Source organism: Centroberyx gerrardi, chromosome 6 (genome assembly GCF_048128805.1).
Source record: "Centroberyx gerrardi isolate f3 chromosome 6, fCenGer3.hap1.cur.20231027, whole genome shotgun sequence".
NCBI lineage: Eukaryota > Metazoa > Chordata > Actinopteri > Beryciformes > Berycidae > Centroberyx > Centroberyx gerrardi.
Genome location: NC_136002.1, coordinates 8,229,962 through 8,252,940, shown reverse-complemented (window position 1 = coordinate 8,252,940; position 22,979 = coordinate 8,229,962). Strand labels below are relative to the sequence as shown.

The following is a 22,979-nucleotide window of genomic DNA, read 5'->3' as shown; positions in this document are numbered from 1 at the left end:
ATTTGATTCCAATTGGAGATTAAGAACTTTCATTTGATTGTCCAGCATAATCAGTATCTGAATCACACAAAATCAAAAAACCTACTATCTACTTGAATCTACTTGAAAGCTGCACTTTCAACAGTTCAACAGTCACTTTTGCAACAGCTAATGTTCCATAGTGTTGTGCACCGGTTCTATGGGCTTCTTGTTAGGCAGTAGTGTAGTTCTTGTAGTCTTAGGTTTTGGCTCTCCCTTGTGGCAACAACACACCTCTTCAGTGTTGTGGACCTGGTGGCCTATCCAATGGGCCTTAATCCAGAAAGCAGCAGAAAACTAGCATTGACTCCACACAGTCATGCAATGGGCAGGCCTTTGAGTCCTCAAGCACTCCATCCTGTGCATCAGGTGTCAGATGATAGCTGGAAAGAAATGTTTGGAGTGCAGCCGGGATAATTCTCTTTTTCTCACTGCTACACTGTCTGTTAACTTGAATCCATTGTTACTGTTGAGGCATCAAGGCAACGAGCACTCCATGGGGTCCTGTGAGTCGGGCAGGAGGTGGCAGTTGAAGGGCCAGCTGAAGGAGAAGAGATCCAGGGCCTGGCCGCACTGCTGTTCAGCCGAGGTGCAGACGGAGCGGCACGGCTGCAGGACGCCACCCTGAGGGCTGCACTGGGGCAGGAACATCCCACACAGAAGCTTCCGCAGGGGCTCGAAGCACGCCAGCTCCATCAGCACCTGGACGAGAATACATACAGGGAGTAAGGAGGAGGGAAGTGGAAGAGGGTCTCGCATACAGTATGTTAGGGTTGAATTAGCCGCTGAAGTGGCTGTATCCACATGAGCGAGTGAGTCAGTTGTCCACTCGTTTCTTTTTGTTTTATTTGACGCACATATTGCATGCTCACATTTGTTTGAATGGTTTTATGTATTTTAATTATTATTGTCAAAAACCTGAGCCTGTATAACTAGTTGGGGGGCTGCACTTAAAAAAATGGACAGCAGGAATCAGTGCAGCGCTGCGGCCTCGCGCTGGGACTGGACGACCACACGCTGGTTACGTTTTCTCACATGCTGAGAAGCTTTGGAAAAGAGAAGCCAAGCATTTGCCTTGTCGTTCATTCTCTCCTATTTTCGCAGCTTGGTGTGTGGTAAAAGTACATAAAACCAAATCAAAAATATTCCGTAACATATATTAACCCATTTTCCTTGTGTTAAAATAAGAGGTTGTAGCAGGAGAATCGAGTTTTGAGACTGTTGTAAAGGAATGGCTACTGTCGAATGTTGCTAGCAAGATGGCTGCTTTGCATTTTATTTGTCCATAAGTGTTTGGCTCCTGCATTTTCGTCGTGGACTGATGTAAATGGGTAAAACATTGATAATGTCCATGAAAACTCTTAACCCATGCTATCCCAGTTGGCGTATTCAGCGTTAGAAGAATTTGTTTGTTCTATAAATGCCAATTGTAATAGGTTAGTCTTCAAGTAGCCTACTCCATAGTAGCATGAATATGTTTTGTAGCTAAATGCTAACCAATGTACGTGGATTTTTATCACCAGTACGAAGAGACCAAATCTACTGTAGAGAGGTGGTTTGTGGTTGGTGATTGGTTTAATGTTGAGATGTGTGAATGGGACACTAAAGCAGTTAAATGCAAAATGTTATGTTATATAGATAAGTTTAAGCTTGTATTTCATTTCTGATATGCACAGATTTTATGAATTTTATCTCTTAGTTGGAATTTCATTTTTACTGCATTTCAAAAAGGACTTTGCATGATTTAAAGAACAAGGGGCAAACACAGTAGGCCTAAATGTGAGAAAATAAGTATTTGAGACAAAGGCTATTGATAATTGACAAATGTTTAACAAATGTATCCTGAGAAGCTTTTGAAAAGAGAGGCCACACGTTTTCCGTCTCATTCATTCTGTCCTGTTTTTGCAGGGTATCACACCTCTTATTGGCTCTCACCGCCGGAGACCTGTAACACCACCATGGGGCTCTGGGGAAAGTAAGTCTTGCGCAATCATGCACAGCTCCTTCAATGCGAACTACAGCAAATGTTGATGGTAGCTGAAATAGTATGCAAATTTGTCTGCAACAGTGGCCACAAATATTGGCAATATCCCCAAAAAAATGGAGAAATAACAAGATGATAAAGCAGCAATTGTAATTTAAAGGTTACTTATTTTGTTACATAGCTCACAGATTCACAGATATACAGTAGTGGACACATTAATTAATTTCTGAAAAACATTAACTAAACTAACTAAAACATTAATTAATAACTGAAGTTAATGCAATATTGCAAAATTATCTATGAACCCAGTGTTGCCTGGGTACTTTATATGCCCAGGTGTAATCTATGCATGTGTGTGAGTTGTATGCGTGTTTTACCCGGTACTGCCGCAGCAGCGTAGCAGCCTCTCTCTGATCGGCAATGGACAGCCAGATGTTAGGGAAGGAGGTGAGGTTGTAGCTGAGGCCCTGACACATTTCTACCTCTATGAACTCACATGATGAAGCTGGTGGGGTGGAGAGAGATTATCATTCATATTCTTATTTAACATGCATTCATTTTTATTTTTCACATTCAGAGAACTAAAGCGCTAGAGGAAGAGATAGATGTGTAGGGTAGGTTTTGGCTTGAAGTGGATTGGACTGGAGTTAATTGATCCCTAAGAGATAGCTGCCAAAACTGTCTAGTTTTTGGATTCCATTCTTATTGTAGTGATTTAATAGTTGGACTCCTTTCAGTGGTTTGGATTGGACCCATTGGTCGAAATGGAAAATCTCTCATTTCTCACAACGCTGGCAAATTTGGCTGAAATAAAAAAAACATTTTTATCAGGCACGTCTACTTTATTTGATAGTTCACAATGGAGAATAACAGGAAAGATGGGCAAGTATGATGCCATGACGTGATAAAGGTCATGAGCATAAAGGTATGAGCTGGATTCAAACGTGTGATGTCACAAGTACATGGTGTACAGCATAGACTGCTTAGCCATCTCAACACGGAACAAATCTCTTTTCCACGTTTTTCCTATCTTTTCTCCTCACCTGCCATTTATTTTCCTTACACTTCCCTATCATATGTTATCATTCAACGGGCATAGTCACGTTTATTTATATAGCCCTTCATCACAAGCATGTCTCAAAGGACTTTACAGAGAATGAGCCTACCTACTCTACGGCTGTACTCACTACAAATTGATGCGGATAAGAGCATCAGCCAAATGCATAAATGTAGACCCAGACCTTGCCTGGCACATGTAACAGAGTGTCTGTGGGTCCTGAATAAGTCTTAAATTATATTGTCTAAGCTCATGGCCTTTAAGGGTCTGGAATATAGTTAAATTAGTAAATAAATGAAAATAAAACTAAATTCAGTTTTAGAGGTCTTAAAATGTTGCAGTTTCTTGGTGCACTGTTTTTCAACATGATGTGAAACTGCTCTTATGTATCATTCTAACTAGCATTGAAAAGGTCTTTAAAAGTCTGTAACTTGGGATAGAGATAACAGCAACACACCGAAGGGAGGGTAGGTGGAGTTGTCGCAGCCCCGCTCATCTGCTCCGTCAGAGCAGTCGTTCCATCCATCACACAACCACTGCTGCTGCAGACACTCTCCTGTACTGCAGGCAAACTGGCTGGGACCACACGTCCCTTCAGACAGAAAACACAGGGGTTGGTAAAAAAAAAAGAAGAAAAAAAAAAGAAATTATGTTAGTAGGTGGGAATGTGAAGAATTTGCCTCGTAACTGGACTGTGGTACCAGTAGTGCTGTGGGTAAAATTAATTAGTAGAAACTGGAGTTAACAGTAGCAAGAACTCACTATCTGCTAGGGACACGGCCTGGTATGTTGCGTTAAATCCACTGTCAGCCACTCCCTCATCAGCCACAAAAACCACAGTCATCTGGGGACCAGAGGAGGTCAGGTCTGGTGGGAAGCTGGTACCACAAAACCTGAGACAGTGACAGAGGTGAGTCAGAGAGAAGCCAAAGAAAGAGGAGAGGGAAAATAGGACGCATCAAAAAATAGCTAGTGGTTATAAAAACCTCATAAAAGAGGACCATATTTACCCTCCAAATATGAGATTGAAACACATCTCTGACAAGATAAGGATCATTCAAGCTGCAGTCACTGTTCAGTAGGCTACAAATATGTCACAACAGGGTAGTAAAAACTGATAAGAAGTTTGAATATAGCATCTGACATGCATAGAATAAATGATGAAATAAAGAGAGATAGGTCTCACCGTCCTAGGACCCGTCCAGCTCCTGTGTCGCCGCTGTCGTGGACCTCCACATAGTCAAACTCACACACATCCTGAGTCTCCAGGCTGAAGTTCCTGAAGCTCAGTCTGATCACATGACCCTCCTCTACGGATATACGCCAAGTACACAACTGACGGACAGACACATATATATGGAGAGAGAGACAAAGACAGGAGATCAGAAAACAAACCCAAGTTTCACAGTGACACAGCTCTGTAATAGCCAGCTTGGAGCGTGTTTAGCAGTCTAGAGGTATTTTGAATTTACCTGCTGGTGAGGGTAAGGCTTGGGGTGGTTTGGACTTGCCAGGTATCCATACGGCCCTGTCTTCTGTCCACCACACTCTGTTTAATGACATGGGGAATAACAGCTATGAGTACTGAGCAACATAGATTTAAAAGGTCAAATCAGTAAGAGATCATACTTTTTCCTGGATTCACCTGGCCAAGCATTTTCATGGAAAGAGCAGGTGATCCTACTATTTCATATGCCCAATGTATAATAATGCATGACATCAACAGAGGATCACTTGTTTGACATTGTTTGTTTAGGATCAATCAGTGTCAAAGTGCCTTTTCAAAAAGCATTTTCAGTTTTTAACTGAAATGATCTGAAAAGTTTATGAAATCATTTTCATTACAATGGGAGATTGCGACTGTGCATTTCTTTGTACTCTGTGAGCATGAAGTCAATAGGATTGTGTTCTAGGTTCTAGATTTTGATCAAAACATGGTATCAGTTTGCTTGCTCTCACCCTTGTGCTTATGGCTACAGTTGGCCTCATCTGTTTGGTCGTGGCAGTTTGGTTGGCTGTCACACACAGATACAGGCAGCAAACAGCGGCCACTGTCACACATGAACTCCTCTCTGGAGCAGCTCTCTGAGAAAACACACATTTGTATTACATTTGAGGACCTTCATAGGCAACATTCATTTCCTAACCTCGTAGCCTAACCATTACCTATACCTAAGTCTAACCGTAACACTAAACCCAAAAATAACCCCTTAAAGCTGCTAATAGCTAAGCTAAACATACTAGAAATGTCGCCGGTTACCAGTCTTACTTTGCCAGATCTTTCTCCCTCTGAAGGTTACATGTCCCACAATGACAAGTGAAGAGGCAGGTAGCAAGTTTACTAGTTTAACAAGTTTAGTTTTAAAAGAATTAAAAGCTACTGAATGGAGTGGGAGGAACTTCGTTCTGGAGCGGAATTTGACAACTAAGCTTTAGAAAAGCGGTGAAAACAGCAACACAGCTGCTGCTGTGTGGATATTGGTTTATATCATTATGTCTCAATGAAATCTCCACATAGCACACATTAGTTCCAGGATTGGTTATAAGGTCTGATATCGCTTGTTGTGGGTTTAAAGAGGTGCCGAATTTTCCTCACCTTTTTTCTTATGAGGGCATTTGGTTGTCACAAGTATTATTGTAACAGAATTCTAAATTTGAAAAGAACTTTAGAACGAGTGACCGTTAGTAAGCTGGCAGGGAGATGCTTGTGTCACGCTGCTCTGTCTGTCTAGCTGGTAGATATACTGTTCGTAGGTTTGTTAGGGCTGGTAGACAGGTTTGTTAGGGCTTGTGAGATTTACCATGTAAATGCTTTAGCTTACAGACAAATCAAGGACAGTCAGTCTGGACAGAGGGTAAACTGTCAAAACCTCAACACTTCTTAACCACTACCACACAAATTATGCTACTGGTGTTAGTGCATATTACTGGTTATGGTGGACTGTAGCTTGACATTGCAGCAGTACGCATTGCACACTAAAGCATTTCATTTTGAAGGAGTAGCTATGTTGTGCAAATAGTGCAGAACAAATTGAGGGCAGCAAGCGATAAAGCTGTACCAATCTTCCACTAAAATAGCCTTTCATGTTGCAAGCCATTAGTAGCTAGCTACCTTAGTTATCTAATACTAAGTTATTTGCAGCCCACATTTGCATCAACAAGTCGCTCTCACTCTCGGGTAGCTAAAACAACCTCCTAATATCACACCTCTGTAAACAACAATGTGAGAATAAGATAAACAGAGGGCACCCCACAGCAAATAATACACATAACCAACTGGATAAACTCTGACAATCTCAGCCACTCAACCCAGCCAGGTCTACATTTGAGTTAGCTGCATGAACCAAACAATATGTAACTGCTCTATACTGGGCAAAACCAAAACACCACATCTCAAGCAACATCAACAACAACAAAATCACCATCTCTCAAGCACAAAAATAGACTTTAACTTGACTTGAAACAAAAGTCATGACAAGTGAATAACTATGGATCAAAACCTACACTACACACCATTGTAGGTTTAGATGGTTGTGCAAGGGTCTCAAATAAGGCGTTCGCCTACAGTAAATATTTATTTGAGTGACATGGCTTTGTAGTTTAATTGAATAGAAATCCTGTACAAAATGCATGTATTTCTCTTAGCTCTGGACCATCATGTCCCCAGCTTCCTTGTGACTTCCTCAGAAGAAAAACAACACTAGTGAGCCTCAAGTCCATGATAGTGTATGACAGGTCCACCTTGACTAAAGCAGTCCAGTAGGCCTACAATCTCTGTATTAATCATAGTCTAAGCAATCTTGGCTTGTCTGCTATCAGCAGCTTAAAAAGATCTAGCGGAAAATAGAATCTTGCTGACTACATGCTCCAGAAAATTATACTGTAGTCATGGATATATCAGCTTTCATTCAGACTTTGTTTGATTGATCAAACAGCCAAGTCGACTGAATCCACAGGCCACCATCACGAGTCCCCAATTCAACTTATCTAAGAAGGGACCTGTTCGTGTGTGGAGGCGTTCTGGTGGCTTGTTAGGCTATGGCAGTCGTTTTCAACGATGTGCCATCATGACCCAATATTCATGTTGGTATTGCAGTGCCTGCTGGGGCAGCCTTTCGCTTTTAAGCCAGCACTGTAATTGCCTCAGTTTCAAGGGAACATCAGCGGGCTGAACAACCACTTGCCCTCGTTTCATTTGGCTCACTTGGTAATGGGACACCCTCAAACATGGCAACGGCTCGCACGAATGCGCAAATCTGAGGGTTAGTGTCTAGCTGTTGAGCTGTTACTAGAAATACAAGAGAACACACAAAGATACATGCACAGATGTGCATATACATGGAAATGTGCAGGGACATGAACACGGGGGCACATGTATAGCACACCACCATGCACACACACACACACACACACACACACACTACTGACTGTGTTCAGGTGGTATGGCCCTGTACTGTGCAGTGAAGCCGCTGCCTGCGATGCTGCCATCAGAGCGGAAGGTGACCCACACTGTGCTGCTGTTAGTGTTGACTGTCGGTGGTGCTACATTACCACAAAACCTACAGAAGAGAGGTATAGACCAAGAGACGAGAAGACAGAAGAGTGAAGAGAAAAGAGATTCTAATTCTAATGCATACTTGTAAATGAATCTTTTTTAAATGATCTGTTTTTTCCATATGGTATAGGAATGTTCTATTCCTTTAACACTTTTGTGTTGGTAGATGATTTTGAACTTTCCACTGTAAATTCTTAAAGCATTTGTCAACAAGAGTTCTGCAACATTAGAATTTAATGAATCATGTTATGACACAAAGACTCACCTAACTCCACTATCAAAGCATGCCATTTAAGTAAAAAGATTCAAGGAGTTTAAATGTTATGAAGTTTCTCCAAGAAGGAAAAGACTTAAATAGTGCATCGTGTGCATAGACCTTTAGTGCCACCTACCAACTATTAAAGGTAATGACACATATACTAATAATGTCACTTCAGAACATATAAAGATTATGCTTGGCATACTTTGTTCCAGATGGTTGGTTTTGCCACAAGAGACAAAGTCCAGTTACTATACAGTACTTTTCCATAATTGATAAATTACCTGACACTATTCTTCTGATTCTGTTCTATATTTGCAGTTACTGTTTGAGGTCTGCCTTGCATCCTTTGTCATTTACGACCATCCCACAGAGCAACAATGCCCAGAGTTTCAAACGGTTTCCACATGAGCAGAGACAGATGTTGACATTTGGATATTTTACAGTGTGGGATGGACACTGACGTCAAGCCAGGATGTCACCATTTTTATACACCTGGTAAGTTACCTATAAAAAAAACCGCATCCTTAATTTGTCTCCCATCCTCCAAAGACAACTTATTTACTCCCAGTGAAGGAAATGAGAAGGTGTATCATTATGTCATCGGAAGTATCATTACATTTACATTTTAGGCAATTACATGACATTCTCATCCAGAGTGACTTACAATGAGTGCAACAATAGAAAAACTTACACACAACCAAAATTACAAAGGTACAAAGGTCAGGGGCCTCATGTAAAAAAGTCTGCGTAGATTTCACACTGAAAGATGGCATACGCACACAACTTGAAAAGTGCGTACACACAGAAAGTTTCAGATGTATAAAATCATGCGTACACCAGGTCCTGCGCACCTTGTCTTTATACATCCCAGTCAACGTGAAATTGAGCCCACATGCACAAGCCTCTCGCGCCGCCTTGTCTCGTAATGGACTATGCAAATGATCATAGATACGCCCCTCTTGTCATTTTCTCGTCAAAAAACAATGCCGAATGTGTGCTGTTTTCAGTGCGCCCTGCTCCAAATATTTCCAGTGTACTTTTATGCACGCAGTGTCTTTGTAAAAAAACAAAAGGTAAAATTGCATAAATGAACTGATTCAAAAAACAATGTGCTGTGTTCAGTGTTCCCTGCTCTGCCGTTCTGCCGCTCCAAATATGGACAATGTGCTTCCTTAGTGTTTTTTTTAGAATTACAAAAACACAGATATTTAGAGCCGTCATATAACAACGCCAGATGGGCTTTGGTGTTTCTAGTGTTAAACATTATCTACATTAAAAACCAAACTATTATGGTGTACCAGTGGAAATAATAATGTTTTTCATAGACCACTTCATAGACAGAGCACAGTGAACTGAGTGAGAATGTGATTTTGAAACATTTGGAGAGTTTCACTGCTTTTCTGCTTGGCATTGCCAACCGACAAAACCAGAAAAGTGTCGTACACATGGTCTAACGTTTGCAGGACGGCACACACATTCTCATGTCAAGTTTATTTTTATACATCCCGACGGGGGCATGAAAACTGGTGTACGCAACCTTTTTTTTTAGAATCAAAGCTAAGGAGACTGATATTTTAGAGAGCAAGAAGAGATCATTCAGTGGGTACAGGGTGATGTGAGGTGCTTCTTGAAAAGATTTCAGTCTACGATGGAAGATGGGAAGTGACGCTGCTGTTCTGACTGGACTGGGAGGATCATCCCACCACTGGGCAGCCAGAAGGGATAACTAATTTGTCCAATAACTGAGATACTGAGATAACTAGGCATGTTTTATTTGTGTGGTATGACCATGGAGATCTCTGGAATCTGACTAACCTGGCGACCACAGAGCTCTGGTCAATCTGCTCCTGCACCTCCAGCCAGTCAAACAGACAGGGGGACGGCCCCTCCACGTTCAGGGAGGAAACGTGGATCTGGACCAGGGACGGGGGCTGGACCTGGATCACCCACACACATAGCGAGTCGGGGGGGTAGGAGCCAGGGTGGTTGGGGGAACTGAAACTGCCTTCTGAGTCGGTCAGTACACCTCCACAACCTGAGAGAGAAAAAAAGAAAGGAAGCTTTATTTTCGATATATTTTCAATATATCACGGCCTTACTTGTCCTTACCGCTGTTGGTATGTAAGAGAGGGACAGACCATGATTGGTATAGTCAGTCAGGCCTGTGATGTGGCATGTTGTCAGCATGTTAGTGTTGCAGCAGGGGGTGGACTGACTGGGCTTCACCCCCTAAACCAATAGAGTCCCGTTTGCGGACAAAGCCTGTGTGAAATAGATCACATGTACGCAGGTATGGTAACTAGAGGCATTGAGGTACTGTCCCGCCTGTGATCACAGAACTAATAACCATGCATAACTATCGGTACAGTTGCTCAGAAAATCCTACGTGTTTCAGATGGGGGGAATCTGGCAGGCTGCGGTGCTGCTGTACTGTCCCTCTGACCTCTGTTGCCAGGGATTGTGGGTAAACTATGGGACACTCCATCTCCACTGCTCAGCAGGTCTGGAGGGTTGGTGGACAGCAGCTGCCCATCCACCGCCTGGCCTTTCATCTCTAGACCAGAGAGAGAAAACAAAGATAGAAAATAGATGCATGACAGGTTGGCTGGTCCAAGAAGACTTTCATATAAAGAGAGATACCCACCATGTGTAAAATCTGACACTCACTCTGGCAAAATTATTTCTAAAATGAAAAGTTTAAGTGGTGAGGTAGCTTCTATTTGATACCTTTGTATACAAAATAGAAACATATTCAAGGATGTAGGCTAATCATCTAAATGTCTGAAAATCGCCAATGATCGCTGCAGTGCAATTAGCAATGAGGTAACTTCTTTTTCCTCAGAACAGTTAGGCCTATATGACATTTTGGAATGACCTCCTTTGAGTAAAGTGAAGTACTATGAATTAGGATAGGACAGGAGATAAGCATACATGAAACAGGTAGAATTTTTGTATTGAAGTACAATGTAGGTATCTAATAGTACAGATATCAAAACACTAGTAGTATTTCCCTCCCATATTGTGCACATGTACAAATGATATGAAAAAGGCATTGTTTCCAAAATCAAAATGCTTTATAGTTTCTCTTTGCAAGAGAGAATCCATAGGAACTCAGGGGAAAAGCAGTACTCACGAAATCTGCATTCATGTAATCACTTGATCAATAATTCCCTTTAAAGAGACAGCTTACTCCAAAAACATCCTTCAATTGAATCTAAATTGCCCTCTAAGGGTTAAACACGTGCTATTGCAATCTACTATTGGCAGATCAGGTACCAAAATATGTCATGATACCCAGATACATCAGATATATATATAGTGTATATTAGGGCTGCACGATTAATCGTATTAAAATTGCGATCTAGATACATACCTCTGTGATCTCATTCCTTAATGACAACGATTCTGCCGCATGTTCATTAGGGACATCCGTTGCATCAAACCAAGCGCTCCTAACAAGTGACAACACTGCGTTTCACCACGTGACGAAATGCGCACAGAAACCGGCAGAAAGGAAAACAAATCCAGAGAGCGACATGACGGAGAACACTAGACACACACAGGAAAACACTTGTTCAAAGGTTGTGTTCTAAATAAGAGAAGAAGAGAGATGTAAGTTGATTGTTTTTATGATAAGTGTTGGATTCATCAAGCATTTAAATTAGGCTATTTTGTCTGTTAAAAAACAAGCGCATATCTTTGACAGGCCGACAGCGCGTGTGTTGAGCTCAATTCAATTCAATGCATTGCCACACGATTATCAATTAAACACCTAATTCCACTAACGTTACTTAAATACCACAAGGTAATTATGCTACCTACGTTAACGTTTGTAGGACAGCAGATTATGAGTTATCAGGTTACTGTTTATATTAGTTTACATGAGTGCGCGGGTCAGGTTTTTTTCAACCCGCGACCGCCCGATCCGACACATCCAAACCCGCCCGACCCATTTTCATACACATAAAACAATGACCTGAAACCGAGCCGCAACCTGAAAAAAAAGATTAGCCTATACCATTAATTAAATTTAAATTTCATTGGAATTTAGTCTATAATTACATTGTGTGTGTACTGTGTAGCCCATTTGACCCGCAAAGTTGATGTGACAGTCCCATTACAGTCATTATCATATTTTTTGTTGTTTCTGTCTGTATCAGGCAAAATAGTGCAGTAAAAATGTATATAAAAAGTTATGTATGTAAATATATATTAAGAATCGTGAGAGAGAATCGTGATCTCAATTCTAAGCAAGAAAATTGAGATTCTCATTTTATCCAGAATCGTGCAGCCCTAGTATATATATATATATGTATATATACTGTATATATACTGTATATATACATACACACATACTCATACACATATACGCACACATATATACATAAACATATGTGCATATACATACATACATACATACACACCAACCTACAAATAAAATTGTGAAAAATAAAAAATGACAAGGACATTTCTATGCATTGTGACGACTGATATGTAGTGCTCTAGTGACTCACGTGTGAGGATGAGGACCAGCGCCAGTCCCAGGGCTGCTACCAGGAGTATGACAGTAGCGGAGACCACCACCACCCCCCAGCTGCACCCTGGCCCCCGCAGACGCATCACACACACCCCAAACAGAGCCCGGCCTGAAGGAGAGAGCATGCACACATTTTTTTGTGTGTGTTTTAGTTGCAATTCTACTTTCTAGTTCAGTTTAGTTAATTTCAGTTTTTAGAGTTTCAGTTTAGTTCAAGTTTTTTCACATAATTTAGTTTTTGCCGCGCCTCTGGGACCGGCCTAGAAGAGTGAAAGTAGCTAACTGACTGGCTGACTGACTCCCCATTGTTGAAAGTCACGCGATAAGTGGCGTTATGGTGGTATACGTGATATCGCGTTGTTTGCACTGTCACGGCTTTCAAACTGGAAAAACATGGCAGCTCGTTTGGAAACTTTATTATACTACGTAAATGGTTCACCGAAATGTGTTTCTGAAAACATTTGAGGCGAAAAATCAGCCATGCAGTTGCTGAATCTGTTTTCATTTTACATCGACAACGGCTAGTTTAAAAGTTTGTATACGAGTTTCGGGAGTTTCCAGAGGCAGCGAGTCACGCTACTACAAGCATCCATTCAAATCCTTGAATGAACATCTGCATAGCAACAGGTGTGTCATCGTTCACTTTATTGTCCAATCACAATGTTTCTTCCGCGGAAAACGTAGTTGTCAGGCATCGCAACTTGAGAGAGTGAGAGAGAGAAACCGAAGCGAGAGAAGTTGAATTTAAATCAGTGATAGACTATTACAGACTGAAATTATTACTATTAAACAACATAGAAATTAATTCCCAGCAGAAATATCTCAAATATTAAACCCCATCTCGCCGCGACTGAGGCTCAGTGGACTGACTTCATTTCAGGCTATAGTCCACTTTCTAACTCCGGTGCCGGTGAATGTGCGACCTGTTGAGAGTGACACCGGTGACTCTTCCTCGCATCCATGTGGTGTGCACATAAGTTTGCTCAAGTGCATCTCCATACACAAGTGAGCCTTAACTGTGGTTGAAGTTCAAAATGTGTGTGTGCGCGCGCGTGCACGCACGCTTGAGTGTGTGTGTGTGCAGACATGTCTGTGTGTGTATGGGCGCTCAAGACTGGAAATTTAATGTTAGTATGCTATGTTATCTTTGAATGATGGCTCTAATATATTTGAATAAATGTCTCAAAATAGACTGCAAACTTTGAGGCCCTTTTTTTCAAAAACATAGTTTGGTGACATAAAGGGGCATAAATGCCCCTCTTTCCAACATTGTATTAAACTCAAAATGTCTCCAGGGGCCAATGTGACTGAAAATGATAGAGCAGGTCACAGGCAGTACAGAGCACGTATTATACTAGGGTGTGAAAGCCAAGAGGAGGCCCGGCTTGCACTAGGTCTACCTAGTCTTGTTATTTTACCTTTTTGTTTTTCCTTCCAGTTAAGACCAATTTCATAAAAATGGAGTTGTGTGAAATATGTATTTCACTTTCAGGAAATTAGTTTAGTTTGTTTTGGCAGGTGAGAACGATGCCATTCGAACTCTAGTGCACACCAAATAACCACACCGAGACTGCCTGAAATTGCGGGTCTCGCGGACGGTGGTGCGGCTTGTTAGAAGTGAGAATGGAATCGTACGAACTACAGGAAACAACCCCAAAACATGTCATCTGATAGCCAGAGGTTCCTCATGCTTGGAAAGCCTAGGATAACAAAATGAACTGAGGGCCTCGGGGGATGACAGGTCACCAAAATTCTGTCCAATAAACAAGCTCTTTGTGAGTCCATGTGACCTTTTTTTTTTTTACAAGCCCTGGTTCGTTTGCATTTGGGCAGTGTGAACCTAAACGAACCAAATACAAAAATGTTACAAAGTAAACTTTTCGGCTATGATTTGGACCAAAGAACGAATTGTAGGTGTGATCATATCCGAAATCAATTTTATATATGACTTCAAGTGAATTACCCTAAGTTGGGAGAAAAAATTTCCACCATGACAGAAATGATTACTCACACTCCGGACTGAATCAAAATGAAATTTGACTTAGTTTTGGAAACTGGCCATAGTTTTTCTTTTGAATTAATTTATTTTTCAGTTCTTATTTCAGTTAACTTTTTTCCCACATTTGTTTGACATTGTTTCAAGTTTTGGTTTCAGTTAACCTTTTTAACATTGATACACACATCCTTTTCTGAACGCAGCTTTTCCTTATTCCTCTTACAGAAAATGGGATTTTGAGTCAGTAGAGTCTCAGTAAGGCAATAAAGTTCCTATTCTAGTTCATATATATCCAGTTGAAGTTCAGACAAAGAAAGCAATAAGCTGGTTGGCTGACTCACTAGCTGCTGGTGGTTTGATTGGTTCAGGGGTGGATGAGGAAGTCCTGAATCCCTCCACCCTCTCCTCTCTCTCCCCCTCCAGCTCAAAGGCAGGGTTGCAGAACACATTCTGGGGAGAAGAGAAAAAAAGTGGAAATTTACCTTTAACTATCACGCCAATAACGTCTTCACACAGTGACTCACAGACATTTTACGCAAGTACTGATTTTAAGTAACATTTCATGAACTATACACAGGGTTCCCGTCCAAAATGTATAAAAATGGAGCATTGAAATAATGTGCAGAAGCCAACACTGATACCCATTCAAGAGGTGGCCCACTGAACTGCATGTCCATTAAGGCCAGCTCTTCCCTGAAATCTTCAATGTATTTTTTGACTGTCAATGGACCATAAATGGGTGCAAGTTCAAGTGAGGGAGGTGCTGACCAAATGTCCTGCTAAATCTGTGGCCTTTCCTGCCAATACAGCAACATCACTAGCCATCAATACATGGCATCATTCTCACTCACCTTGTAAATGTCAGATGAGTCGGAATACACTGCTACCTGGGTGAGGTCAGACATCTTTAGTCTGCTGTCCCTTCCTCAGGGAAACAAGAGGGACCCAGATATCAGCCCTCTTCTTTCCACAGAGCCTAATGTTGTGATAAATACAGCATCGATGGCATTGTGATGTGAGCTGTTTGTCGATATGGAAATGTTAAAAAAGGTCACCCCAGTTTGCCCGAAGAATCACTTTTCGCTCCAGCTAGAAACTTCCACTGAAGTGCAGAAATCTTCCGGCCTTCTCTCTCCCAGCATAACAGAGCAGCCCATTGTTGGAAATCCATCAAAGTAATCCTGATGAAAATGAAAAAAAAATTGAATGTGAAATACACAATGTATTTCACATGAAGGAATTTTCAAAATCCAGTTATCAAAATATCCATGTTTGATGCTGTTGTCTGTCCTGTTGTGTGGTTGAGTGTAAGCACCATAGACTTGTATTTCTCTTGTTATTTTTGATGGTGTGTGAGTAGTTATAAAAGAGTTGTAGGAAGTCCTTCACGGTGTTCAACAAAGCCGAGTCAGCTGAGAGGACTGAGCCCTGAGGAGGAGGGAGGGAGTGGAGGAGGGGGGTGAGTGTGAGAGGTGGGTCCCTGTTAAATCTCTGTAATACCCATAATGATCTTTTAAGCTCCTAAAGTGTTTTATTCACATACACACTTGTGTGTCCAAATAGACATGAGAGCAGGTGCACAAACTAATTAGGCATCAAAAAAACTGTGTTGGCATGAGATTGGGTTTGCGAATGGTGAATAATATGTGAGAAATACTTAATAGATTGTGAGATTTGCAATTGCACTAGTTGACTTTTCTTAAGGATGATGCTTCTCCAATTATTGAACCATTAAAGCCTTACAGTAGCTTATTTTTGGCAAAGTTTCGGGGTAAACTTGTCAACAAGTAATGTACGATTTTACACCAACAAAGTTATCAAATGGGTTTGAGTTTTCAAGAATGTTAAAGGAATAGTTGAAACTCGTTGCCAGTTGAAACTCTGGTGAAGTTTATTAGTCCGTTAACACACCCGGAGCTTGCCAGCACGACTCTGTAGCAGCCTTCTTCAAAACAACTGAAGTCTTTGAGGACTGATCTTTAGAGTTCCAAAAATAACAAAAAATAACCATAAAATTACTCCATACGATCGCTCTGTGAGTGGGGAAAAAACAAACTTTTATCCATTATTTAATGAAAATTGAGTTTTGTATTTTGCTTCCGTATTACGAAATTCTCTTCATGCCACTTTCTTTGTTGAAGAGGACTATACTACCAAACAGCTAATTGCTAATTAATACTGATGGCAGGCAGCTACAAGAGGAAGACAAAAGAGGCCCCGTTTATGATATTTTTTTATTTAATATAAATGACATATCTTCATGCTTTTTTGCCTACTAGTTGGGTTGTTGTGGGGCACCCGCTGGGTAACTTTTTGTACTGGGTGCCTTTTTGTACTTTATATAAGTGGCAACTCCGCCTACGTTGCCGATGTCAGGCCTGAGCGTGGAGTCCTGTCATCTATGTTGTGCTGCTGCTATGCATCCTACTCTTAATCCGAGACGGTGAGTGGCCTCTAAGTCTGTGTTACACCCAACAAAGCCAGGGTCCACTGGTTCCATCCAGGGAAGGTCCAGAGCTTCTCCTGCCAGGAAGGGTTCACTCTGTCTGGGTCAGCCCAGAGGAACTGCACCCTCTCTAGGGAGTGGACAGGAACCAACCCTATCTGTGACAACCACGGTGAGGTGGGGTGTAATGCAGAAATGCGGTCATACTTTTTATTGTTCTGCTTTGTCCCATGGCGCAGCAGAGGGCATCACAAGGCAAATTCTGGGTCAGTCATCAGACACTTTGTGAGATGGTCTAGAGAGCATCTTTGGCTACGAGATCTGGGGGCTCATTCATAAAACTCTGCAGTAACAGAATAGCGGCGCGCAAAATCTGCAACCTGGTAATTTTAACTAATTCATAGCTGTGAATACTGTGACGTAGCCACATTATGGCTGTGTTATCCTCAGCTGTAGGCCGGGAGACAGCCAATAAAACTTACATGTTAATTAACCTTTACATATTTAACACCTGTCCATGCCTGTGTGTCAGGGGCCAAATAGATATGTCAGAACGGCAGAGAAAAACAACATTCTCTCCTGCATAACTCCGTGTTTTGAGGAAAAAGCATGGTTACTGTAAGAGAGCATAAAAGATTGTCAAAGACGGTGGCAAGATGAAAAGAGAATTGTGAGGCAGAAAGCCACTGCATACCACAGCTAATCGCAGCGCACTGACGGCACATGTGAAACACCACAACTAACACAGGAAGAAGAGGTGGTGTTGAGCACCATACCCATAGAAAGTGTGAAAGGATTAGGTGGAGTTGACACATCTCTTCAAAGTTTACGCACTACTTCTCTTAAAGTAACTCTAAAAACCATGACTATCTCAGTTTACTGGACAGTACGGACACCTACATATAATAACTTTAGTCTCATGTAATTATTTCATTTTAATTGTAGCTTGTACCAAGATGACCGACAGCCCCGAGATAACTTGCCTTGTTCCAACAACACCACAGACACCTCCAGCCTGCAAAGAGGATGCTCCAGGGGTTTCATAACATCCCCTAGCCATGATCCATACAGGATGGAAACTGCCTCCGAATCAGACATAGGAAGACATCTCCACTCTCTCCACATCGGCCAGGGCACATCTACTTACCGTATGAGGTGCGCTCCCCATGCATCAGTGAGGGGAGCCATTAAGTGGTCCACTCAGTAGGTGATTAACCAACAAAAGGCAAACATTAACCAAGAAAAATGTAATGGTTCAATAGAACACTTAATCTGTTATGGAATCAGGCCAGGCCGATATTGCAAGTGAAATCATGCAGGGACATATTAGTATAGTATAGTAGAAAGCACAATAGATAGAAATAAATAAATGAAATGAAAATAAAGAAATCAAATGCTGCACATGTTGTTGTTCAGGGGTAGGGTGGGTGGGGTAATAATTATAATGTGAAAAATGGTGATCTGTAAACCTGGCATTGTGTTCATTATTTGTTTATACTTTTCACCAATAAAAATTATTCTAAAAAAAAAAAAAAAAAAATGCTGCACATGTAAAGGCTGTCAAATCAGTAGGCTAAGCAAACACATCCTGTCTTTGGTGTATTTGTCATCCCTGCTTGGTGTCCAGGTGAAGGCCCTCCAGGTCTCCATCCTCACTCCCCTCATCATCACATCCCCACTCCAGTCACGCAGTGCCAGATTGCCAGTGCCGGAGGATGCAGCTAAACACCATAATGTCACACACTTGTTTGGGTGAGTACATTTAATACTGAAATGATCCAGCTGCATAGAAATGTAGCACACTTGTCACTTTCACTAACACAGGTACTGCGTAATTTGGTTGGGTTGATGATTGCAGTTCTTCCTCTAGTTTGTGGCAGAGATGCAGAATTATATCTCTGTTCAATCGAAATTGCCTTCTTCTGCCCTCATCCGTAACACCTAAATTTGCATCTCTTGGAACAAAATTATGAGGCACTCCAACAGATCACCCTCCACGTCATGCAGTCCTACTGCTGCAATTGCAATGTTGGCCATGGTAAACCAAATCATATCAGATGGAAACTGGCTTTTATAACCGCAAATAGAGCTGTAATTAATAATTGTAAAGCCAGTGTGTCAGTCATATTTATGAAATATTTTCACGTTCTCCAATAATAATGAATGCCCTGGGACACAAAGTAACTTTATCTATTGATTTTTAAATAATTGACATTTATTTTTATTAGTTAGCATTAATTTCTACAGTATACCGTCTGAATAGAGCAGGTAGTATTTTTTGTGGCGCGGTGCTTTTATGAATCTCTTTCAAAATATGCAAACAATCAAAAGGGGTGGGAATGTAGGAAATGAGAAAACACCTTACCGTGACCGTATCTGCCCCTAATGTCACACTAAACCTGCCAGTAAGTTTATGATTGAGCCCTGCACATAGGGAAAATCAAAAGTTGGTCAATGTATAGAAAACTGATCTAAATCGATCTTTAATGTGGCTGATATGCACATTACATCATGTTTGTCATTTAGACCAGCAGCATTGTAGCCTACTTTTTTTTTTCAATTGTGCAATATTTTGTATGCCTTAGGGTTAATGATTTTATCCTTGTCATCTATTATTACTGCTATTTGTATGACTCTTGTTACATTCTATTGTATTTTCATTTTTGCCTACTTATACATTAATTTTACAGGAGATGCCTAGGGAATAGCCAGATAGCCAGGGAATGCAAATGAAAACTAGCCTCTTTGCCTAATTCTGCCACATTTACATGTAAATGTTTATTAATGCGCATTGTTCCTTTTAAATAAAGGAATAAATGAAAAAAAAATGTTCACAGGGAAGGTCAAGTGAGTGATGGTTTGATGATGCAGAGTTTGCTTAAAACATGCTAATACTCAGGGATGTGAAGGGAGATAATTTTCCTGTTTTTTTCCCCACAAATCTGAGATATACTGTATTTGGTTCTTATCCGTTTGCTCTCTGCAGAGGCCGGGTGTGTGGAGAAGGCAGCGCAAACACTGAGAGAGCCCACTGATGACTGTGACCAGGACTATCACCTGTAAAGGTCTGGAGTCAACACATAGACACCAGGGTTTGACCAATATGCGATTTTCAAAGCTGTTACCAATATTTTTGAAATGAAGTTGGCGATAGTCAGTATTTTGTGCCGATATTCAGTATCTTAAATGTTCATACCTAAAATGACAAGGATTCAGTGTAATGTGGACTTTGGAAATTTCACTCACTGTCTGTCCCAGTCATCCCAGGTGGAGGTTGTGAGCTGGGGCAACACAGACGTCTGTAATCCATCCGACCTGACTCTGAGAGGATACAGCAGTGACAGGCCGCCTCCCGATGCTCACGACTTCCACATCGACCTGTTCACCGTATTGCTGCGGTTGAAGCAGCATCTGGGTGAGGAGATCCAGTTCTTGCCTTTGGACAACTGAGATGGCTGCTGACCAGATGCAGATCTAGGATCAGCCTGCCTGAACCTAAGCCACAACAATGAAAAACAGCAGGTATTTGCTTTAGCCACAGCATACACACACATGTATGGTGGATATAAGCACGGCCAGTCATAATTAGGATTTTAAAATTGTTCTCTAAGGTTTTACTGTTAACTGAAATACAAATATTTCTCACCACTGACAGACGTTGCTGAAGTGTAGTCGAATCACTTGCAGAGGAAGTCTTTTTGTTAACAAATCATACACAGTATATAAAAGTAATTCTCCTGGTTGCTTGCCATACTTCCCCTCCAGTAAACATTCTAAGCCCCAGTTGCCCAACATAATGTTCATGCATGTGCCCAAGCTTTTGGGGCATACAACAACAGAGCTAAGTATTAGTAAACTTTTGCATTCTGTAATTTGCAGCTGTAATGTTGGTTCTGTTATGTTGTGGTAAATACTCATTTGACCCCCCCACACCTCCCATATTTCTTCATATTAGGAAAGCACGTAGTTCCAGGGACTGACTCACTTTCTGTGGAATTTCCATGGAATCATTTTACCCTCAGACTTCTCTTTCAACACTAAATTATTGGGTGCTGTCAGCAATAATGCCAACAGCAACTATGTCAACTCAGACATTCGTCACATACAGCATGTCACATGTTTTCAGCTTATGTTATCACTCTCTACTTTACACTTCTTCTTCTTCTTGTCCAAAAGTCTGCAGACCTCTGGAGAATAACATCTTCCCCATTCTTAATCACAGCAGAAAAGGTACAGTGCTGGCAACAAAAAATCAGGAAAGCTACAGAGCCAGATGGAGTCTCACCTGAAGCTCTCAAAAACTATAGAAATACAGTAAGGCTTTGTTCATAATGGTGCAATTTCATAGAAAGAGCATAGATCCTGTACATAGACCCACGGCGCGTGTGTTCAACTCAGCACTGAAGCACTGCGACAGTTAAATTACCTAATTCCACTAACGTTACTTAAATACCACAAGGTAATAACGTTACCTACAGTTTAAGTTTGTAGGGCAGCAGATGTTTACAAATCCTTTTACTAACACAGGCGAGTTTGAGGCAATTTGTGGAATGTTAAGTGTTTTGTTTTCACAACGAGAGACTGTTGGATTGAGTACAATACTGCTGCTCTGTGCATCTCCAAATGACAAACATGACGTGATGCGCACATCAGAGATCGATTTAGATCAATTTCTATACACTGACCAACTTTTGATTTTGTGCCTCTGTATGAGAAACACTGCATCTCCCAGTCAAAGACGCCCTCTAGAGGCCATCTCACAAAGCGCATCATCTCACTTAGGGCCCTGCTCCACTACAGACATCGGGCGTCAGGCATTGCCATCAGCCGTCAGCCATTGAAGGAATGCTTCCTTTACCAGCACTGAAAGATGCTCCACTCTCGCAGTGCGTCTGCGTTGCGTTGCGTCCGGTGGCTGCGTCCAAGCGAAAAAATCGCCGAGGTTCAATTCTCGATGGTTGACGCACACGTTCTCTCTCATTGAAATAGAGTTGAATTGATTGTTTTCTGGTGAATCCATTCAAAAGTCAACGCGCTCTGTGGAACAGGGAGAACGTCGCGTTGGCGCAACGCTGATGGCAACGCTACGCTGGTAGTGGAGCTCTAACGTAAGCGACAGATGACTGACTGACTGCCTGACCTGAATTTGCCTCATGATGCCCTTGGCTGTGTCGTGGGGAAAAAGAACAGGCTGTACAGTATTCATTAAATAGGAAACTGACCTGGAAAACATACAATCTTCCCAACATTATACCAGGCTTTCTCTGTTTTATTTTTGTTTTTGTAACCCTTTGATGATGAGTCGTACCGTTGTCTGTGTTCGCCTCTGTTTATCCCAGAACAAATGTAGGAACGTCTCATTTGTGACAAATCTGTCCATCCAGAAAAAGGTAAATCTGACAGACGGACGCGTCATTAGTCCTGTCCAGACAACAGACAACTCTCATTGAAAATTAATTGAAATTAATGTAAAAAAGGAGTGTGGCCATCGAACTCAGTTTGTTTGCACAATGACGGGTACCTAGAGAGCCCAAAAATAAGCAACTGTACCCCAAAAACTAGAAACATGATTAATTGGGTAAAAAACATGTTAGCACATCATCCATTATATCATACATTAATCACATACGTTAACGTTGACAGCCCTAGTTGAAAGTTGAATTGCTTCGTTAGAAAGGGAAACTTACATATTTAAATGATGATATATATGATATAAACTCACTTAAAAATGTTGCTGAACAGCATGAAATGTATTGGGTCTATTGAGGCTTCTATTGTTTAAATTAAGCATCATCAGGACAATTGCTTCATATTATAAATAACGGATGTAGGCCTATTTCTGGGAACTTGCTCATCCAATATTTCTATGAAATCATCTTACCCTCAAACTACTCCTCTTTCTTTGGTAATGCAGCACTAAAGTCTTGAGTCAGCTGTCAGCAATTGTGTCAACTCTCAGTGATTCATCACATAGTCTACAGCAACATGATGAGAACATTATGAGATATTATCAATTTCTTCCTTGTCTTGTTGAGTTCCACATTGCGGCTGGCTTGGCTGCCAGCTGCATGACAGGAAGAGTTGCTGCAACCCTGTGACAAACATATTTCAGAAACTTTCCTCA

At 41.3% G+C, this 22,979-nt stretch overlaps 2 protein-coding genes across 2 annotated transcripts in view; both read right to left on the bottom strand.

The window, feature by feature from the left end:
- Positions 1–495: 495 nt before the first annotated feature.
- Positions 496–15,314, bottom strand: mfrp (membrane frizzled-related protein). The gene is made up of 13 exons (XM_071897315.2): positions 15,261–15,314; positions 14,751–14,859; positions 12,391–12,522; positions 10,263–10,430; positions 9,692–9,911; positions 7,488–7,618; positions 5,019–5,144; positions 4,532–4,608; positions 4,246–4,394; positions 3,822–3,952; positions 3,517–3,651; positions 2,380–2,507; positions 496–720 (listed from the first exon to the last, which is right to left on the bottom strand). The coding sequence occupies exons 1-13, from the start codon at positions 15,312–15,314 to the stop codon at positions 496–498; spliced, it is 1,785 nt and encodes a 594-aa protein (XP_071753416.2).
- Positions 15,315–20,577: 5,263 nt separating this feature from the next.
- pnkp (polynucleotide kinase 3'-phosphatase) overlaps positions 20,578–22,979 on the bottom strand; it is a 39,413-nt gene continuing 37,011 nt past the window's right edge. The window contains exon 19 of the transcript XR_013504937.1: positions 20,578–20,614. The gene's annotated coding sequence lies outside the window, so the exon portion shown is untranslated. The remainder of the gene's footprint in view (positions 20,615–22,979) is intronic.